Here is a 22,187-nt window from a genome sequence, read left to right as displayed (position 1 = left end):
AGCGCCACCCGCATACATAAATATGATTAGAATAGTGTAAAAGGTGTATTATATTCAGAGAAGTTTCATCCAAGATGAGTGCATTAGGAGAAATGCTTATGAATTTTAGTGTGGCCTCTTAAAAACTATTTTAAAAAAGCAAAAGGACAAAAATGTGTTGAACTGAGCTTAAGATGGCTGGAGAGGAAATGAGAAACTTAAATTGACAGATTTGCGTATTGCTAGCAGATGCAGGTTATAGTGAATGGTGGGAACGAGATCAGCGATTGAAAATGCCTACATTGGGGGTGGAGAAGTTCAGGTTAGTTCGGATTTGTGGGCTACCGTGTCTGATGTTCATTTCCTGAAACTATATGCAAACTGAACCACAGAATTGTAGAGTTGGAAGGGAACCCTGGTGGTCATCTAGTCCAACCCCCTGCAATGCAGGAATCTCAACCAAAACATCAATAATAATAATAATAATAATAATAATAATAATAATAATTTATACCCCGCCCATCTGGCTGGGCTTCCCCAGCCACTCTGGGCAGCTTCCAACAAAATATTAAAATACAGTAATGCATCAAACATTAAACGCTTCAGGGCTGCCTTCAGATGTCTTCTAAAAGTCTGGTAGTTGTTTATTTCCTTGACATCTGGTGGGAGGGTGTTTCACCAGGCGGGCGCCACTACCGAGAAGGCCCTCTGCCTGGTTCCCTGTAACTTGGCTTCTCGCAGTGAGGGAGCCGCCAGAAGGCCCTCAGAGCTGGACCTCAAAGCCACCCAAACTCTGCTTAAAAACCTACACGGAAGAAGAGTCCACAACCTTCTGAGGGAGTCCATTCGACTGTCAAACAGCTTTTAGTGTCCACAGTACGAGAAAACAAGCTTGCTCCATCTTCCCTGGGACAGCCCTTGAGGTATTTGAAGATGGCTAGAGTCCCATGGACTGCAAGAAGATCAAACCTCTCCATTCTGAAGGAAATCAGCCCTGAGTGCTCACTGGAAGGACAGATCCTGAAGCTGAGACTCCAATACTTTGGCCACCTCATGAGAAGAGAAGACTCCCCGGAAAAGACCCTGATGTTGGGAAAGATGGAGGGCACAAGGAGAAGGGGACGACAGAGGATGAGATGGTTGGATAGTGTTCTCGAAGCTACCAGCATGAGTTTGACCAAACTGCGGGAGGCAGTGGAAGACAGGAGTGCCTGGCATGCTCTGGTCCAGGGGGTCACGAAGAGTCAGACACGACTAAATGACTAAACAACAAATCCTATCTCCTCTCAGTCTCTTCTTTCCCAGGCTAAACACACCAGCTCCTTCAACTGTTCCTCATGTGGCTTAGTTTCCAGACTCCTGATCATCTTAGCTGCCCTCCTCTGCACACATTCCAGCTTGTCAACATCCTTCTTAAACTGTGGTACCCAGAATTGGACACAGGACTCCAGGTGAGGACTGAGCAAGGCAGAAAGAGCAGGACACTCACTTCCCTTGAAACACAGCCATTGTTCAAAATGTGCACTTCTCTGAATTTTTCAGTCCACATCTCCAGTCAAGTAACGTGTAGAAACATTTATTTATTTGCTTGTTTCTTACATTTATAGACCACCTTTATCTTCCAAGGAGCTCGAGGTGGTAGACATGGTTCTCCTTCCTGTTTCCATCCTCACAACAACCCTGTGAGGTAGGTTAGGCTGAGTTAGTGAAAACAGCACACAAAAGGCACTTTAAGAACTTGCCCTTGAACTTGCTTTTTTCCTCCTCCCTCTCCTCCCATTTTCCTCATGTGCCGTGCCTTTTCCAATCCCAAGCCTAAGCAAAAGCCTCTCCACAAGTCTATTAGGATGGAAGGAGGGAGGCATAAGTACCATGGATAAATCTTAAAGATGGTGGACACCTTCCTGACATCTTAGAAGGCTGCTTCTAAAATGAGAATGCAGCAGCCGAATGCGGCTGTAAGGACCAATGGTCTGATTCCCCATGAGCATGCCAAAGATGGTAGGTTGAATTTATCTTTTTTTGCACGGAGGTGTGAGGTATTTGGCAAGCGACTGGGGCCGGGGGGAGCCCTGCTACCAGCTCTCCACGTTCCAGAACACTTCGCCTGCATCGAATGGGTGTTAGCTCTGCAAACCTTAGAAGAATGTTCTGTATGCAGGAAGTCTGACAACATTAAGAGGAATCTTAATTGCTTATTTTGTGCCTTTCCCTCCCTCCTTGCCCCACGTGGCCGCGAAGTGACTACTTGTTCCAGAAAGGGGAACAAAATGCCACTTTGTCCTCTGCTCAGACCCTGACATTGCTGAGGAAGGGAAAGAATGCAGCCAGATTATGGAAGAAACGGCAGTCCGCAAAGACTATCTGAAGGCCATCTCGCGATCGCACTGCTTGGCTAAACCTGGACGGGTCACTAGTTGCAAGAAGCACTGGGAGACTTTGCCTGCATGATCCAGACCTCACTCCAGTTGTAAACTGGGGACCGGGGGTGAAACTGGATTTAGTTCACGCTTAAAAGCCAACCTATCTAACTCATGCTTTCTGAAACACAGCCATCCCTTTACCTAATTTTGCAACGCAGTTCTCCAGCCAAGCACTTTGTGCAAATACGAATCTGTTATAGCGGAAGCAACATGCCAAAATGCAGTCGATTGGGCAGAATTCCTTTGCAAAAACATGTAAATTCTAGGAGAAATGTTCGCCTGCATGCTGGTGAATTTTCACAAAGTCTTTTCTTCGGGGGGGGGAGGCAAACTGATTCAGGGATGTGGAGAACTGAACGTGGGAAAATGGCAAATGGAGAAAAACTGAAATGGACATGTTTGCCCAACCCATATACTCGAATTTATATGTGTGGATGCGCATGCACACACATCATTGTGCCATCTGTGCTGAATCAAAAATCAGAAGGATTAGAAGGAATCAGAGGCTATTTTGCTGGAGATGTAGATATGCAACTCCTCAGGAAATACTCTGGGCATTATTTGTGTTTGTGTTGGTGGGGGACAAACTTGCATGTTGCCAAAGTATTTATTTGAAAATGAAAACCCTGCAAAAGAAGTTTTTAGTCCTCATGGCTGTGAGGAGCGGCGGCGTGCTCTCCCACTCCCCTTCCCACACATTATAGCATGCTGCTTGGGGATGCCTCCTGGTAGTCCAACATGAATAAGAGCTGATCTATACAGTTCAGTTCCTCAGCTTGAGGCTGAGGTCTTGAGCCTGAGTACGTTTGTGAGCACAGTTCAAAGTGTTGGTGCTGACCTTTAAAGCCCTAAACGGCCTCGGCCCAGTATACCTGAAGGAGCGTCTCCACCGCCATCGTTCTGCCTGGACACTGAGGCCCAACACCGAGGGCCTTCTGGCGGTTCCCTCATTGCGAGAAGCCAAGTTACAGGGAACCAGGCAGAGGGCCTTCTCGGTAGTGGCACCCGCCCTGTGGAACGCCTTTCCCATCAGATGTCAAAGAGAAAAATAACTACCAAACTTTTAGAAGACATCTGAAGGCAGCCCTGTTTAGGGAAGCTTTTAATGTTTAATAGGTTATTGTATTTTAGTGTTTTGTTGGAAGCCGCCCAGAGTGGCTGGGGAAACCCAGCCAGATGGGCGGGGTATAAATAAATTCTTCTTCTTCTTCTTCTTCTTCTTCTTCTTCTTCTTCTTCTTCTTCTTCTTCTTCTTCTTCACTATGGGTCATAGACCCTCCCAGCCTATTATTCACCAGGCCTGGACACCATTTGCCTCACGTCTTGTCGGTCTGGTCCTCCCTTCTTCCTATTCCATCTACTCAAGCTCCCGTCTGCCCTGGACATTAAATGCAGTATTGAACCACTTGGCTTCCCTCAAAGAATTCTGGGAGCTGTAGTTTGCTAACAGTGCCAAGAGTTGTTCGGACACCCCCTTTGCTTCTCACAGAGCTATGATACTCAGCAGTGGTGTAGCGTGGGTTGTCAGCACCCGGGGCAAGGCAAGTAATTTGCGCCCCCTAACCCGTGGATTTGCGCCCCCTAACCCCCAGATGTTGCGCCCGGTGCGGCCGGCCCCCCCTGCACCCCCCACGCTACGCCACTGATACTCAGTGTGGTTTAGAAATCAAACCCTCTTTCCAGGGAACTTGGGGAATTGTAGCTCTGTGAAGGGAACTCCAGCAGGGTTTCTGAACAACTCTCAGTGCCAAACTACAGCTCCCAGGATCCTTTGAGGGAAGCCACAACTGTTTGAAGTGGCATCATAGTGCTTTAAAATGAAGAAAACCGAAGGGGCCTCACAGGGCTCCGTCTGAATATTTGCAAATAGATTAATGAGCAGGCGCCAGAAGAGTCTCCTGAAGGAGACTAATCCTGTAAAGATTGCCTTGTTTGTGGAAGGGGTGGAGGTGATGAAACAGCCCTTTGAATCCAGAGGGAGCTGGGGACACAATAGTTCAGGGCTGTGTGCTTAAAAAACGCCATAGGATCATAGGGTACCCCAAGCTGAGATGGCAATTTCAGGTGCTCAGCTGGTCATGGGTCATGCAGATGTACCGTATTGGCCTGAATATAAGCCACACCTGAATATAAGCTACACCTTTAAATTTCAAAGGGGGGAAAGGGGAAAAAAGACAATACCTGAATATAAGCCGCTCCCTTAAAATTCCGCAGGAACTCACACCCGTTCCGTTTTACTGTATGTCTGTTTCAGCAGCGATAGCGTAAAGGCCCATTTTTGTAAGGTCGCGAATTTAAGCTGCACTTTTAACTTTTCATGATCAGAATTGGGGAGGGGAAGCTTATATTCATGCCACTACGGTAAGTCGTAAAGAAGGAGGTGGGGATTTGATTCTGTTCGCATTTTGTGATGTATTTATTCGATTTGCCCTTCTTGAAACCAGATAAGAAGCGAAACACTACCATCCTCCAAAACTTGCGCTTATCCAAACTTTGCGATGCCGTTCTCCACCCAAATCAAAGGCCTGCATTTGTGGGAAATTGTGTACAGAAACGAACACGTCAGAAATACATTACGTTGGGAGAAATTTCTTGCAAAAAAACCCAACAAACCGTGCAGATGAGTCAAAACCGCATAGGAGAAACGCGGAATGATTTTCAGGAGGATTTTAAAAACAAACTGCTGCAGAAATGTGGGGAAATGAATTTTAGACTGGCAAAAGGAGAAACTGAGAGAGAGATCAGATCTTTCCATCCATACTCATCAGCAATTCTGGGTTGTTGGCACAACCTGCCTTAAGTTGTTCCTACAAATACAGTGGTACCTCAGGTTAAGTACTTAATTCGTTCCGGAGGTCTGTTATTAACCTGAAACTGTTCTTAACCTAAAGTACCACTTTAGCTAATGGGGCCTCCGTGCAATTTCTGTTCTCATCCTGAAGCAAAGTTCTTAACCTGAGGTACTATTTCTGGGTTAGCCGAGTCTGTAACCTGAAGCATCTGTAACCTGAAGTATTTGTAACCCGAGGTACCCCTGTACAGGGGTAGAGAGGGAGGCAGTTTGATTTTGCAGTGGTTCCAGCAAAATAAGTCATTGCCGCTCCCCAAGCATATTGTTGTAGATTTGGGGTGCGGGTAGGACCCCCAAAACCCTAGAGATTAATAAATGGTACAATTTTGATTATTTGGGATGTGAAGGGAGAAATACAAGCTGCAGAGGAATTCTTGGGCTAGCCTATTCAAAATGACCTGGCCAAGCTAGGGCCATCAAGAAACAATTGAGGGCCATTGGGAATGCAAGAGAGCTGTCCTCCCCCGCTTGCCTTGAAGTGTGAACAGAGACTGGGAGTTCGGACGGTTGCCAGGGTAACTAGGTGTGAGGTGACAGGAAAAGAGAGTTTCTGGAGCAAGGTGTTCTGGAAAGGAGGGAGAAAGGCTGGGGACTCAACACATCAGTTAAAAAAGAACAAGAGCTTTGAATGCGTTATAAACATGCAACACCAGAGGGCGCTGGAGAGCAAAGAAAATCTCTTGGCGGTTTTACATAGCGTTGTTTTTTTTCTCTTTTGTTATGATTTCATTTCTGACTTTTTTCCCTGTGTGTAGATCCACCCTTAGATCCACTCATAGCTGTCAACATTTCCCTTTTCTTGCGACGAATCCCATTCGGAATAAGGGAATTTCCCTTTAAAAAAGGAAAACGTTGACAGCTATGGATCCACTTTGGACAGGCCGGCTGCAGAGCTGATTCGGAGAGAAGCCTTGGACTCCAGGGCTGCCCTGCTGTGGGGGACCAGCTCCTCTCAAAATGACCATGATTTAAGATCTAGACTCCCTCCATGCAGCCTGAAGGTGTAAACACGCGAATAAACCATATTTCTTAAAGCTACGACAGTCCCCGCCGTGTCTAAATTCTCCAAAGGAACACAGACCCTGGGCGACCCCTTGGAATTTTGCTGCCACCCAGCAGGGAGTGTGGGTGGCACCCAACTTTTGTAACAGTATGGAATCCATTTGCACTGTAAGTTAGGAATGCGCAGTATCTGAACTTGGCGGAGGCCCAGCCCAAGATCTCTTTTCAGAAATTTAAAACAGACGGTTTTAGAAATGAAAGTAAGGCTATATATAGAGACTCGGAGGTGGAGGCCTAGGGCAAGAGAGTCTCTTTGAACAGGGCACCGGAGGAAACAATGATCTAATGACGGGTTCCCTGAGAATATATTCCTGCGTGACATACGAGGATTTGACTTTTTGCTCCGCGCTGCCTTTAGATCAGAACGGGGGCGGGTAGAGGGGAGGGGAGGGCGGGAAGCCCTGAATTGCTCTGTGTTTCTGCACGCCCCGTCGCAGGCATGAAAACAAGTCTTGGAAGACAACATTGCTTTCTGCACTTTGTCTGAGCAGACTCAAAGGGCGCCTCCTGATTCTTGCTATTTATGGGCGGGAATCAACCGCACATTGGCAGAACCAGAGGGTTTCGGTGCTTCTGTGCATCTAATATACTGCCCCACAAAACCGGTCTTTTGGCAGTAACTAAAAGGATGGGGGATTGCCCCACACACAAATCAGAATCAAAGCTCAGCAGAGAGCCAATGTTGTACAATCTCCCCGTAAACTTCATGCAAACAAATCCTGATGGATGCTCAATAAACCACCCATCTTGGAAGATACCATAGGTGACTTTAATATCAATAAATGTCATCCATGGTTTTTTTCCCTTTAATGTCAACTTTACCCCCAATAATTCCTGCCTCCATGCTGAGTAATAGTACTGTATTTTTCGCTCTATAGGATGCACTTTTCCCCCTCCAAAAATTAAGGGGAAATGTGTATGCGTCCCATGGAGCGAATGCAGGCTCCTTGGCTTCAGCAATAGCAACGCGAAGCCTCCGAAGCGCAGAGAGAGCGCTCCCTCTGCGCTCTGGAGGCTTCGCGTTGCTTTCGCCGAAGGCTGGAGAGCGAGAGGCACCGACCTCTCGCACCGACCCCTCTCGCTCTCCAGGCTTCAGGGATAGCCGCCTGAAGCCTGTGGAGTGCAGCGCGAGTTCCTGCTGCACTCCGCAGGCTTCGGGTTCCTTTCGCTGAAGCCGGGAGAGCAAGACTCTCCCGGCTTCAGCAGAGAGGGAGAGCTACGCAGCACCCCTTCAGCCAAGTGGGAGGAGAAATTGAAGGGCCTCCGTTTTTCCTGCCGCTTCGCTGAAGGGGCGCTGAGCAGAGAGGGGGAGAATTTTTTTTCTTGTTCTCCCCCTCTAAATCAAGGTGCGTCCTGTGGTCCAGTGCGTCCTATAGAGCGAAAAATACGGTGAGTTCTTCCATCCGTGTCCATATGAGATCACATTAAAATATTCAATTTCCAAATGTTCCACAATTCTTTTCTTGCTATATATATTCGCACCCAGTTCAGGATCATCTGGAGGGCCAAAGGTCCCCCATCTCTGGACTGTGATCTGGAAGACCAGCATCCAAATCTCGACTTAGAGATGAAGCTCATTGGATAGCCTTAGGCCAATCGCTGCCCACATCCAAACCACCCATTTAAAGCGCATGGCGTCCTGCCCAAAGAATGCTGGGAACTGTAGTTTTGTCAAGGGTGATGGAATTCTAGCTCTGTGCGGGGCAAACTACAACCCCCAAAACTCTTTGAGGGAAGCAATGCACTTTAAATGTATGTTGTGGATATAACCACCGTCTCTCAACCTAACCTACCTCGCAGGATGAAAATGGGAGCGGAAAAACCACGAACACTGCCTTGATCTCCTTGGAGGAAAGGAGGGGTAGAAATGTGATAATACAACAAAGGACTCGGCTATAAAGCTGCAAATGTAACATTTTAAGTATGTTTTGAGTGTATTATACAAATGTTTCCTTCTTTCTTTCCCCAACTCTCATAGCCAAGATTGTCTTCCATGTAAACGGTCTTAACAGTGGGTCTGTAAGTGACTGTGGAGGCCAGTTCTGGATCCACACATCCTTCCACAGTGGGGACAGAGGTTTCCGGGTGGGAGTTGATCACGGTGAGGGTTTGCCAAACGTTATACAAATGTGACACTAGATGGTGATGGTGAGTTAATGGCAAATTCAATATACAGTGGTACCTCGGTTTTCGAACGTAATCCATTCTGGAAGACCGTTTGAGTTCCGAAACGTTCGAAAACCGAGGCACAAAGGGCAGTCTGCAAATTTAATAGAGAAAATTGAGAAAAACTTAGCGGTACCTCAGCGGAAGCCGTTCAGCTTCCAAGGTGTGTTCAGAACTGGAAGAATTTACTTCTGGGTTTACGGTGTTGAGTTCTGAAACATTCATCAATGGAGATGTTCAAGAACCAAGGTACCTCTGTATATTTTTAAAACTCTGTTTAAAAAAGGATATTCACAGCAATATGTGTCTAGATTCCACCAAAATAACCAAATAAAAAAATGAAGCTGGGACTTCAAAAATCTGCACCACACAGGCAAATGCGCTTTCCTTGAGCAAAGAGCCCTGAAGTCAAGGCAGCAGGTGGGCTTGCCAGGACAGAAAGGTGAGCCCCAGTGCCCAATTCTTTCCCAGGATGCATTGCGTGGACTGTAGCTCCTCCCACAGCAAGAGACACCCCCCCCCCGCCTCGCGTTTTCCCCCTGAGCAACAAAAACCTGCGACCCTTTTTCTCCGATTTGGTTTCTCTTATGCTTTATTGCCATCCAATTTCTTTCCTCTCTTTTTTTCCTTTGTCAAGTTGGCTAACCGAACAAACAAAGAAAAAAAATAGCAATGAAACGAGCAGAACGTTCTCCCATCATTTGCAAACCTTTTATGTCAGAGCAGAGGTCGCCGGGAAAGCTCAGGTGTAGCCGACCAGGCGTGGGGTGCTGGGGAAGGTCTTCCTCATCCCCATGCACTTCTCCTTGTCGATGAATAGGGAGTTGGCTTTCACCAGCAGGTCGTGCTCCAGCTTGGACTTGTTGAGGATGAGCAGCTGGAGGGTGTCGTGAGCCTCGCGCAGGCGCAGTTTCAGGGTCTGCAGCGTGTCATCGATGGTGTAAACCTCATTCACCAGCCTGAAATGGGGGTGGGGTGGGGGACACAGATACTGTTAAGTTGTGGGCGAACATATCAGACGACACAGCGATTCTTCCAAAGCAGCTCTTTATTTGTAAGCTGGAACAGAACTAACTGAGGAGCTCAGTCAGCCTGCTTATATAGAGCTCCAGAACAATTGTAACTGTTGCAACTTTCTAATCTTTCTATCCAATCACAGAACGTCACTTTTCGATCCTTCATTTGCATACAAACTATCCAATCACTGAACGTCACTTTCGATCCTTCAGTTGCATAACTATCTACAGTATCCCCTGCTGGCCCAGGGTGAGAACATCGGTACATAACAGATACTTTGTTACCGGAGAAATCTGAGGGCTCCCTTGGACAAAAAACAAGGACACCAGCCAAGAATACCAGAGCAAAACAGCAGCCAGTAGGCTTGGTCTTTATTGAAGACTGTCCCCACAGGACTCCCACCTGCCACAAGGTGGAACAAGATGGAAGCCCCGAACAAAAGAGAACCCAAACTTTTATTAGCTGCTCATCCCCATGTTACATTCCCCCCCAAACTACATCACTAATACATCATGGTTACATCATGAAAGGAGAGGTCTGGTAGCAGTAATCTGAGCATCCTGGACCCTGCCCCATGGTTCCCTCGCCCTCCGCCAAACACCCATCAAGTGTAACAAAAGAGATATTTACATTTCCCCCTTTCCCAGCCAAGTTAATCACACCCTTTGTCTTCATCTGGGTTTGTTATTTCTGGAATGGCTACCTGTCTGGCACTCAGGTATCAGGATGCCAGGGATTATCACTCAGGCAGAGGGGCTGCTGAGTAGCTGAGCTCACATGTCTATATGAATTTCTGAAGTTTTACCAGTGAGCCAGTACATAGATACATCTATCAGTGAATTGTTAAATTTGGTATTGTGCAGCAAAGGCCCTTTGAATAGATAGGAAGAAACTGTAAAAAAGAAGAAAGTGTACATACTTTCTTCTTTTTTTCTTTTTTCTTACTTTTCTAACTCTTTTTTCTTATTTAATGTCTTTTTAATGTGTACTGGCTGTGTTTATTCTTGGATGTGTGTGATGAAGAAAATTTAATAAAAAGCAATTAAAAAAAAAGATAGGAAGAAACTGTGATGAAGTGTTTTGTGGGGGCAAATCACAAAAGTCACAAAAGCGATTGTGCTGATATTGGTAGTGGGCTGCACGTGCATGATATCTGCTGGAGAGGCAACACCCCCAACCTATATATAAATTCCTGCAACACTCAGAACCTCAGAAACATTTTTGGGGGAAGCAGTTTGCAAATCATTGAAGGAAGGGACAAATAAACAGAACACCAGCTTCCGCCTAGAGGTAGCATCAGCAACCCGGAATAATAATCAGTGCCAGATTGACGTATAAGATAAACAAGCTATAGCTTAGGGCCCCACTCTCTTGGGGGGCCCCTGAAAATTTAAAGGAAAAAAAGAATTGGACGTACATTTCCAAAATATAAGATAAAAAACAAATAAAACAAAACTGACATACAGCAACAGTGTTTTGTGTTGTGTAGGCTCCTATGATGTAAGGCCTGCTCCCTGAAATATCACAGTTTTGCTCATTTCTATATATAGGGTGCCTACATTATGCATGGAGTGGTTGCATGTCAACATGTAGTATGCAGCTGCAGACTGCAGTGCAGCACAGTTGAATGCAGCTCAAACAGTTGTACCTGTTATCTAAAGAGTGCTTGTAGACTGATGATCAGGCAGCGTAGACTAAGGGCATGAGTCTTATGCCTGCTGATTGATTTCATGTAATACAGTGGTGCCTCGCAAGACAAAAAGAATCCGTTCTGTGATTCTCTTCATCTAGCGGTTTTTTCGTCTTGTGAAGCAAGCCCATTGAAGGATTAGCGGATTAGCGCTATTAGCGGCTTTTAGCGGTTTATCTGCTGAGCGGATCAGCTGATAAGCGGCTTAGAAAGAGGGGGCTAAGGAAAAAAAACCAGCAGGAACTCGCAAGACATTGTCGTCTTGCGAAGCAAGCCCATAGGAAATTCGTTTTGCGAAGCACCTCCAAAATGGAAAACTCTTTTGTCTAGCAAGTTTTCCGTCTTGCGAGGCATTTGTCTTGCGGGGCACCACTGTACATAATTTTTTTATATTGACCCCGTTATAAAACAGCTGGACATATAAAGGGCCCCCATTACCTTCAGTAGCTTAGGGCCTCATCAAACCTAAATCCGGCCCTATTTATTTATTTATTTATTTATTTATTTATTTATTTATTTATGCATACCCCACCCATCTGGCAGGGTTTCCCCAGCTACTCTGGGCGGCTCCCAACAGAATATTAAAACACGATAAAACATCAACTGCAGACTGTGCTGCCAGATCAGAGCCCTGCAGCCCTTCACTATAAATAATAACAGAACTTCCAAGTGTCCCTTTTTTCCAGGGACAGTCTCAGATTTACAGAAGCTGTCCCAATTTCTGATTTGATCCCGGAATGTCCCGCTTTTCCTTAGGACATCCCTATTTTCATCAGAGAAACGTTGTAGGGTGTGGAGTTGTGCGACTCCCAAGCCAAGGAGATAAGTTACTATACAACCTTTAGAAGACATCTGAAGGCAGCCCCTGTACAGGGGAGTTTTAAAAAATGTTTAATGTTTTATTATGGTTTTATATATGTTGGAAGCTGCCCGGAGTGGCTGGGGCAACCCAGTCAGGTGGGTGGGGTATGAATAGTAAAATCACCACCACCACCACCACAACAACCACAACAACCAGTGCTTTTTTAAGGGAAAAAAGGTGTCAGTATTCACCATGTAGCTATTCCAGTAAGTGCCACACTTTTAACATTTGGGGAGGAAAAAGGTACTGGTGCTGCCAAGGAGTGTGGTGGAGTCTCCTTCTTTGGAGGTCTTTAAGCAGAGGCTTGACAACCATATGTCAGGAGTGCTCTGATGGTGTTTCCTGCTTGGCAGGGGGTTGGACTCGATGGCCCTTGTGGTCTCTTCCAACTCTATGATTCTATGATTCTACTGCATACCCTTGAATACAGTGGTGCCCCGCAAGACGAATGCCTCGCAAGACAGAAAACTCGCTAGACGAAAGAGTTTTCCATTTTGGAGGTGCTTCGCAAAACGAATTTCCTATGGGCTTGCTTCGCAAGACGACAATGTCTTGCGAGTTCCTGCTGGGTTTTTTCCCTCCAACCCCCCTTTTTCTAAGCCGCTTATCAGCTGATCCGATCAGCAGATAAGCCGCTAAAAGCCGCTAATAGCGCTAATAGCGCTAATCTGCTAATCCTTCAATGGGCTTGCTTCGCAAGACAAAAAAAACACTAGACGAAGAGAATCACAGAACGGATTCTTTTCGTCTTGCGAGGCACCACTGTACCCCCAGGGGAAAAAAGCACTGTTGATGATTGAATAGGATGTCCCTATTTTCATCAGACAAATCTTAGAGGATATGTAAAGATGATGTAATGTCATACCTTGGTTTTCGAACAGTTTAGTTCTCGAACGTTTTGGCTCCCAAACGCCGCAAACCCAGAAGTGAGTGTTCCGGTCTGTGAACTATTTTTGGAAGACGAACGTCCAACGGGCTTCCGATTGGCTGCAGGACCTTCCTACAGCCAATCAGAAGCCATACTTTCATTTCCACACATTTTGGAAGCCGAACAGACTTCCGGAATGGATTCCATTTGACTTCCGAGGTACCACTATAATTATAATAATAAGCCACCCATCTGACTGGGTTGCCCCAGTCATGCTGGGCGGCTGTGATAGGAATTTTATGGTCTTAGATATATGGTAATATTCATAAGTGTACAAACCAAGCACATACATAGATCAGCACAGGAAGGCCAACCTGGAACCATTTTGATTCCTAAACTGACCAAATGTTTTCTCTGCAAGGTCAAAGTAGAAAACCTCCCCATTGTCTCTTTCTTCACAAATCCTGTCTTAAGGACACATTTAAGATATTAATAGGGTGTGAGCCTGTGACCTGGCCCAGGAACTACCGTATTTTTCGCCCTATAGGATGCACTTTTCCCCCTCCAAAAATGAAGGGGAAATCTGTGTGCGTCCTATGGGGCGAATACAGGCTTTCGCTGAAGCTTGGAGGGCAAGAGGGGTCGGTACGCACCGACCCCTCTCGCTCTCCAGGCTTCAGGAAGCTATCAGCAAGCCTGGGGAGCCCGCAGCAGTTCCCGCAGGGCTCCCTACGCTGCGGATAGCAGCCTGCCGCCCAGCGCATGGGGCGCCCTGAAGCAGAGTGCCCCGCGCTTCGGGCAGACATCAGCCAGCCCCACAAGCTCGGGGGACAGCGGGGAGGCGCAGCGCCGCCATCCCGCTGTTCCCCAACCTGGTTTGGTTTCCCCGACCTGGTTTTGGGGGGGAAATAAAGGGGGGGAAATTTCCTTTATTTTCCCCCCAAGAAAACTAGGTGCGTCCTATGGGACAGAGCATCCTATGGGACGAAAAATACGGTAAGTATTTATCACTACAAAAGAATGGCCAGGCTCCCCAGGCAATTGAATCAAGTAACTTGCCAGACAGGAGATAAACAACAACAGGAGAAAAACAATATTCAAATTTATGTTTTAGACCGCCTTTTCTGTGATGTAGGTATGATGTATCTGGGGGGGTGGTCTTAGGTTACACCCCTTCTGTGATGTAGGTATGATGTTTCTGGGGGTGGTCTTGATCTACAGGGTGGCAATTTCAAAAGTCTTTATAAGGCCTTGCATGCCATTGATCTGGGTTCCTCCTCCCTCATGTGTGTGGTGAGTGAGGACCCTGTTGCAACAGATCAATAAAGATCAAGCTTAGTAGCTGCTTTGCTTCTCCATATTCTCTGGTTGGCCTCTGTTATTCTCTCCTTCCAATAGGGAACCTATGTAAGGACTCTGTGTGGGCTCTTGGATACCCCATAAGGGAAAAGGGCAATTTTTGTTCGCAACAGTGGCTTCCAACAGATATAAAAGGACTGTAAGATCTTTTTATATCTGTTGGAAGCCACAGATGGGTGCCATACAATTATTATTATTATTATTATTATTATTATTATTATTATTATTATTATTATTATTATTACTACTACTACTACTATTATTTCTGAAACCCTGGAGAGCTGCTGACGGTCAGTGTAGACAATACTGAGCTTGCTGGACCAAAGCTCAATATAACAAGCCTGCTTGCTGTGTTCCTATTGTGTGACACTCCTTTTCTTCTCTCTCTCTCTCTCTTTTGTCCCTGCTCTTGCAGAGGACGGAGCAGATTCCGTGTTTGCAAGCTCTGCTATAAAACCCCTTTGATGCTTAGCCAGACCCTGTAAAACGCTTTGTGCTGCTGGAGATGTTATCACTCCCACCCACTGAGGCTCATACAGGTGCACTAGGAAAAGATGAGTCAACCCCTTTTTTTCTTTTCAGAGGGGGAGGGCGGCTTCGAAAAAACGATTTCGGCAAACAGCTTCTCCGACCCTTAACACGATAGCCACCAGCGCCTGGTGTCAAAACATCCTGTGTCTCCCAACTTTATGAGAAGGGAAAACAGGGTGGGGAGGCACACCGAGCCCCTTTGTGGCTAGGAAAAAAGCAAAGAGCAATGGAACAGAAGCATTGCAGGAACATAGGGCATGGTTAGCCAACGTGGTGCCCTCCATCTATCACTGGATTCCAACTCCCATCAGCCCCAACCAGTATGGCCAATGGTCAGGGATGATGGGAGATGCAGTCTACAACAGTCACATCCATGCCAAAGCGGAGGACTTCTCCCACAACAAAGAATCCTGGGAACTGTAGTTTGCTGAGGGCGCCCCTGGGAACCGTAGTTCTGTGAGGAGCAAAGTATAGTCCAAAACACTATTCTATGATGCTATGAAATGCAGAGAGAAACACTCATGGTGCTATCAGGGCAGTCGTACACGATCACCCCTTCAATACTATTTATTTTTATTTATTGATAAAGATCTTTATATACCTCTATGTCATGAAAAATATATCAAGGCAGTTTACAGCAATCGTAAAATTGTACAATAAACATCATAAAGAAGGTTTAAAGCAGACATTAATTAGCCATTGTGAAAGGATGTATTCTTAATTGCCTGCACTGGCCTGGCAGAATATAAAAGTTGGCAGAGAAGGCCGGCTTCTGCACCTGCAAAAGTTTTAGAGCAATCACACGACTTCATTTCAACTCCTGCTGAAGTCGCATAACTTTTAATTCCGCAAATGTTCTGGTTTATTCATGTTCCACTTTTGTTACGCTATAGCTCATCCAGACAGTAATAATGTACTTGCATTGTGGAAGCGTCGCATAACAGACATAAAGCAGAATAAATCCACCATTATTATTGGGCCCATCCACACTCCCGTTTATCCCATGTTTTCTTAGCCAGAGGTCCAAGTTTTTTCTTTCTTTTGGTCCTGCCACTTTCCCTGGGAAAACCCACGGCCTACTGCTGAACTGGAACCAATTGGGTTTTCTGCATATTGGTATTTGTTCCAGTTCAGCCATAAACCATGGGAAAGCAGTGGGACAAAATAACTCCTCTTGGACAAGAAATCACAGGACAAACAGCAGTGTAGACGGGCCCATTGCGTCAAAGGCATCTTGCATAATACTCCTGCAATAAAGCAGTTGGGTCATGGTGTCCTTAAAGGTAAAGGTAAAGGGACCCCTGACCATTAGGTCCAGTCGTGACCGACTCTGGGGTTGCGCGCTCATCTCGCTCTATAGGCCGAGGGAGCCGGCGTTTGTCCGCAGACAGCTTCCGGGTCATGTGGCCAGCATGACTAAGCCGCTTCTGGTGAACCAGAGCAGCACACGGAAACGCCGTTTACCTTCCTGCCGGAGTGGTACCTATTTATCTACTTGCACTTTGATGTGCTTTCGAACTGCTAGGTTGGCAGGAGCAGGGACCGAGCAACGGGAGCTCACCCCGTCAGGGGATTCGAACCGCCGACCTTCTGATCGGCAAGTCCTAGGCTCTGTGGTTTAACCCACAGTGCCACCCGTGTCCCTTTAGTCATGTAAAAAGATGTCTAGGAGACTTGGCTAGGGACACCAACTGGTTTGAACTCTTCTACCGGCACTGTGTTTCTCAAACATGGGTCCCTAGCTATTGCTGGACTACAGTTCCCCATCATCCCTGACCACAGCTCCTGCTAGCTAGGGATGATAGGAGTTGTAGTCCCACAAAAGGTGGAGGGGACCCAAGTGTGAGAAACGCTGATTGCAGAATTCCATCTTGCAGAAATAGAAAGCGAAGGGAGCTCAAAGACGGCGTCCAAACCGACTCCCCGAATCCTGTAACACTAATAATCCTCGATGCATTTTGCAACAACAGCAAATAGATCTGGAATGTGATAGGCCTTCAGGCGGCAATATCTGGAGGGTGGGAGATGAGTGGGGGGGGCTCACTCACTTGTACTGGGGTACGTCCCGGCACAACTCCATATTTGGCCGCCATGTTCGGGCTTCAAGGCGTGTCTGGGCTACCTTGAGTGGGCTCTCCTTAGCCATTATGGCTCTTTCCAGCAACATTATTGTATTTTCTGTCTGAAAGATTTCTTGCAGTGTCTGAAAGGAGAAGGAGGAGAAGAAAATGGTATGGTTGTTAAATTGTGGGTGAACATATCAGACGACACAGCGATTCTTCAAACAGCTCTTGTTTATTCACAGGCCAGAACAGAACTGAACTGAAGGGTTCAGCCAGCCTGCTTATATAGAGCTCCACTACAACGCAACAGTAACAACTTTCTGTAACTATCCAATCACTGGACGTCACTTTCAATTCCTTATTTGCATATGTGGACCTGAGTGAAAACTATCTAGAGTATCCGCCTGCTGGCCCAGGGTGAGAACTTCAGTACATAACAGTTGTTGTTTTTCCCCTACAGTGCTTGCTGCCTCCTTGACTGATGCGACTTTTGCCACTGTCCTCTGGTGTTCAGGGAATCTGATCCCTCCCACAGTGGCAGCCAAGAAGCAGATAAACGAGAAGAGTTCTTACCAAGTGTTTTATTCAATATTCACAGAGAGACGTAGAAATGCCATCTCTTTTAGACTATGGCGTTGCTCCAGGTAAATTCCCACCCCCTCCATCTCTCCTATTCTACATCATCCCTGCGTCGGTTGATCTGTGCTTTCTGCCTCTGAGTTTTCTGTTCTCCTACTCTCAATGCCCGCCGGGTCCTGGGAGGGCGGGGTCAGGAATGCTCTCCAAGGAGAGAGTCTGTCGCTGCCTCTCCCCCAGTGCTTCTTCTTCCTCCTGCCCCTCTCCCAATATTTCCCAGCTTCTCCTCTCTGCAGCCTCTGAACTATGCCCTTCTGCAAACCACTGTTGTTGTTGTTTTAGAGCACAAATTTTATTAATTTAATAGACTACCAGCTTTTAGTACAGTTCCATGCAGTGGCTTCAATTTAGGTGTACAGCAACAGACAATGTCATAAAGAACAAAGTTTAGTCAGTTAAAGGGAAAGATTGCAGAGGAGGCTTGTGGGGTTTCTTGCAAGAGTAAGAAGAAAGCAAGATGAACTAGGGAATGTATCAAGTTTTGTTTAAATCACAGTTCTCCAGAGCTTTTGCTTTAGTTTAAACAAAACTTATGCAACCATACATTTTGTGACATTATGTTAGGGAAAATAGGGGGAAGCACTATGGAAAACATTTGTTGAGAATTCTGACTGGAATGCAAACCACTGCTGTAAATCTGCTGTATTGTTCGCTCCATAAGACGCACTTTCCCCCTCTTAAAATCTAAGGGGAAATGTCTGTGCGTCTTATGGAGCGAATGTGTAGTCCCTGGGGCTGGGGGGGGGGGGACCCGGGCTTCCCCTGCCAGCCCCGACCTGCTCTTTGAGGCTGGGAGTGGGGAAAACCCGGGCTTCCCCCGCCAGCCCCACAAGTTCCTGAGCAGCTCTGGGGTAACCTGCGAAGCCTCCACAGGGCAGCAGGGAGCCTTCAACCCGCTGCCCTGGGGAGGCTTCGCGCGGCTATCCCTGGCTTTTGCGGGGGGGTGGGGGAAGGGACAGAGCGAGGCTCTCTCACTTCCCCCACCTCCCTCAAAAGCCCCCAAGAGCAGCTATTTTTTTTCTTGCAACCCCCCCCCCCAAAGTAGGTGCGCCTTATGGTCAGGTGCGCCTTATGGAGCGAAAAATACGGTATACTGTCCTCCTCTTCTTGGGAAGGTTCAGGGGAAGGGGTGGGGCTGTCTCCACCATTCCTCCTCAGTCCAGTCCCTGACATCTGGGCCCATTCGAATGGAAAGTATTTCCTTCTCAGGGCTTCTTTGGAAAGAAATGTGCCTGGGGGAATGGGGGCGGGAGAATATAGTGGTACCTTGGTTCTTGGATGGCTTAGTTGTCAAACAAATCGGCTCTCGAACACCGCAAACCCGGAAGTAAGTGTTCCGGTTTGCGAGCGTTTTTTGGAAGCTGAACGTCCAACACAGTTTCTGCTTGAGTGCAGGAAGTTCCTACAGCCAATCAGAAGCTGCACCTTGGTTTTTGAATGGTTTCGGGAGTCGAATGGACTCCCGGAACGGATTAAGATCGAGAACCAAGGTACAGTCATACCTCGAGTTGAATGTGCTTCGGGTTGAGCCTGTTCGAGTTATGCTCTGCGGCAACCCGGAAGTAACAGAGCATGTTACTTCCGGGTTTCGCCACTCACGCATGCGCAGACACTCAAAATGACATCATGCGCATGCACGGAAGCAGCGAAACGCGACCCATGCAAGCACAGACGCGCCATCGTATCCTGTGTTCCTCTTGGGATGCGAACGGGGCTCCGGAATGGATCTCGTTCGCATCCCGAGGTACCACTATACTACTGTACATCGGAATGGGAAATCTGTGTGGAGCTTTTTAGGAAGGATCTGCCAATGAGTTGGCAACAACCACGGCAACATTAATCAAACCCTCCAGGTTTTAGTTAAGTTTTATGGTTTTAGCTCCATTGTTTAAGATGTTTTTAAACGTTCTACGGCTGCACCACACTCCCCACCTTATTTTACTTAATGGTCAACGTCACTGCAAAATTCGGGGAAATATAATTTTCAAAAGGCGGCTGTGTTTTGGTTCAAACTCAGGCGAGTTTGGCAGATTTGACATTCGATGTGAACCACATCAAATCTCTCCCCCATCCCTAATTCAGAATTGCATACATGTCTGCCCTTTGGGCCCTCTGGCAAAGGGCCGATTTGTTCCCCTGGGGCTTCTGCAAGAGACCTTCCTGCCAGATGGTGCCCCCAGAGGAAGAGGATAACTGATAACGCAGGCAGGAATCTCTTCCCTTGGCAGCCTCCGAAACAAAATATTGTTCGAACCTTTAAGTGAACTCCCAAACCAAACACTGCCTCGTCTTTTTAACCCACAACTAGGAGCTTAATAGTATGTTTGGTTTTAAGGTCATCCTGCCTTCCTGGCTGCTGTCTCCTGTCTTCTTCCTTTTTTCCGTTTCAAAAGTATAATTAAGAAGCTGGAAGAAGCTGGGAGAGGGAAAGGGGCTTGTCTCTACAGAGCAACTACCTTTCACACCTGGCAGAAACTTGCTACAAGTGGCTTTGGAGCGCACACTGCGATTTACACATTGGTCCAGATTAAACTCGCATCACTTGAAAGGACTTGGAACGGATTGGTGGGGAAAGTCACCAGATTGTATTGCACCAAACTACATCATTTCGTGGCTATATTCCAAGAATTAGGAAGCAAATCTCTCTCTCTCTCTCTCTCTCTCTCACACACACACACACACACACACACACACACTCCAGAGGCTGGGTGGAGATCAGTTCATATATATAGCTGCCAAACCGTACACCCATCTCTTGCAGAGAATAAAGTACAAGTCTGCCCTCTGGCATCCTTCACCATTTGTGCAAATCTCCACCACCACACCTCCATCGTAGGCAGGGAAAAAGCATGCCTTGCACTCAATTTTTATGGTAATGCCCCTCGTTTTAAAATATTCTGCAATGGGTGAGTGCAGCACATTTCATTAAGGTGTGCACCCAGGATATTTTACTTATTTATTTTATTTCAATGAAGGAAGAAGGGAGGTCGGAAAATGACAAGACGAGCAAGAAAGAGGTGGGGGGCAACGACAAACAAAGCAACCAGAACAAGAGGGGTCGAGAAGCCAAAACAGGAGATTTTAAACTTCAGAGAAAAATAGCTGTGCCAAGATTTCCAGAGGCAGGGCAGATCTGGAGAGGGCTGAGGGTGCAATGCCTCCTCCTCCTCCTCCTCCTCCTCCTCCTCCTCCTTCTCGTCTTTGCTTGTGCATCTCAAAAGCAACTTCTCGCCCCCAAATATCTCTCTCCACAAACAGTAGCCAAGGGAGCTCAGATGGAGACAGAGCCATGAGGCAGAGAGAGGTGCAGGCAGAAGAAAAAGGCTGGAATGGATCTGTAGCTTCTGCCTGTGGAGAAGGCAGACACCTCCTTCCTTTCTGCCTGCCACTGCTGGAGCTGCCAATCACCCCACCTCACCACCGTTTCCAGAAGCTTTCTTCTCTCTCTCTCTCTCTCTCTCTCTCTCTCTCTCTCTCTCTCTCTCTCTCGTTCTGTTGTTCCCCACCTCCTGTACACAAGTGTTCACCTTATACAAAATTCCACACAGAGCAAGAGCTGCGGCGTCATGCATACACAAAAGGGGTGCGTCTCAGTGTGAATAAGGAACCACCTAGCAAATTTGGCATTCAAATTGGGTGGCTAAAATGTGTCAAGTGGTATTCAAGATGAGGGAGGTTAAAGAATGCTGCAAGTGTTGGCTCTCAAACTCCCGACAATCCCTGGCGTCGTTGTTTCAACTGTGCTATTTTTTTTAATTGTTTTTAAGAGAACAATGACTGCAGCAACTGTAAAATTAAAAACAAAACACATAAATACACCCACCAGTGTTACAGAGTGCATGCGTCTTGCTTGGTGACTCTATATATTGTCTCATTAAATGGGCTTGTTATGCATAAAAGACCATCTTCGTATTCGCGGCATACAGATTGCAGAGGCAATTTGCACCAAAGAGTCTCTCCTGAATGGCACCTGTGGCGTTTTGACTCTGAATTCATGCTTTCTGACTTCCAGTTGATCTGGTTATCAATTTCATCGAGATGCATTTAATTTTTTGCACCACGTTTGCAGGGAGCTAATACAGCATCCACAGTTTCTGCGACATTTGTCCTGATTTGTTTGAACCCTCTCCCTCCTGCACACAAAAACATTCTTCAAAATGGAAAAGGTTGGGTTTTTTTAATGGGGAGAAATGCTCATTAAATATAGGTATTAAGAGTCAATACTGGGTGAAACAAGATTATCAAAGATCTGGAAACCAAGCCTTATGACTTTATACTAGAGAGTGCTGGGTATGTTTAGCCTGGAAAAGAGAAGACTGAGAGGTGACATGATAGCTATCTTCAAATATATGAAGAACTATCGCATGGAAGGTGGAGCAAGTCTATTTTCTGTTGGATGGCCATCTGTCAGGGATGCTTTAGCTGTGATTCCTGCATTGCAGAGGGTGGAAATAGATGACTGATGGGGTCTCTTCCAACTCCACAGACCTACAATTCTATAATGCTGTGTCTTTGCCTTGGAGCCAGTGTGGTGTAGTGGTTAAGAGCGGTGGACTCGTAATCTGGTGAACCGGGTTCGCTTCCCCACTCCTCCACATGCAGCTGCTGGGTGACCTTGGGCCAGTCACACTTCTCTGAAGTCTCTCAGCCTCGCTCACCTCACAGAGTGTTTGTTGTGGG

The 22,187-nt window shown here is 46.7% G+C and overlaps 1 protein-coding gene and 1 long non-coding RNA gene across 2 annotated transcripts in view; both read right to left on the bottom strand.

Moving 5' to 3' along the window:
* The window catches only part of LOC308573154, a 285,151-nt gene that overhangs the window by 179,013 nt on the left and 83,951 nt on the right, over positions 1 to 22,187 (bottom strand). The window lies entirely within an intron of this gene.
* TEKT5 (tektin 5) overlaps positions 9,056 to 22,187 on the bottom strand; it is a 30,706-nt gene continuing 17,574 nt past the window's right edge. The window contains exons 6-7 of the mRNA XM_081169605.1: positions 16,857 to 17,011; positions 9,056 to 9,440 (exon numbers count right to left, since the gene is read on the bottom strand). Coding sequence (XP_081025731.1) covers positions 9,224 to 9,440; positions 16,857 to 17,011 — 372 coding nt within the window. The 3' untranslated portion in view covers positions 9,056 to 9,223. The remainder of the gene's footprint in view (positions 9,441 to 16,856; positions 17,012 to 22,187) is intronic.

Source organism: Podarcis bocagei (genome assembly GCF_964188305.1).
Source record: "Podarcis bocagei genome assembly, chromosome: 14".
In the NCBI taxonomy this organism is placed as follows: domain Eukaryota; kingdom Metazoa; phylum Chordata; class Lepidosauria; order Squamata; family Lacertidae; genus Podarcis; species Podarcis bocagei.
Note: the sequence above shows the minus strand (reverse complement) of the source record. Positions and strands in the feature narration are given on the sequence as shown.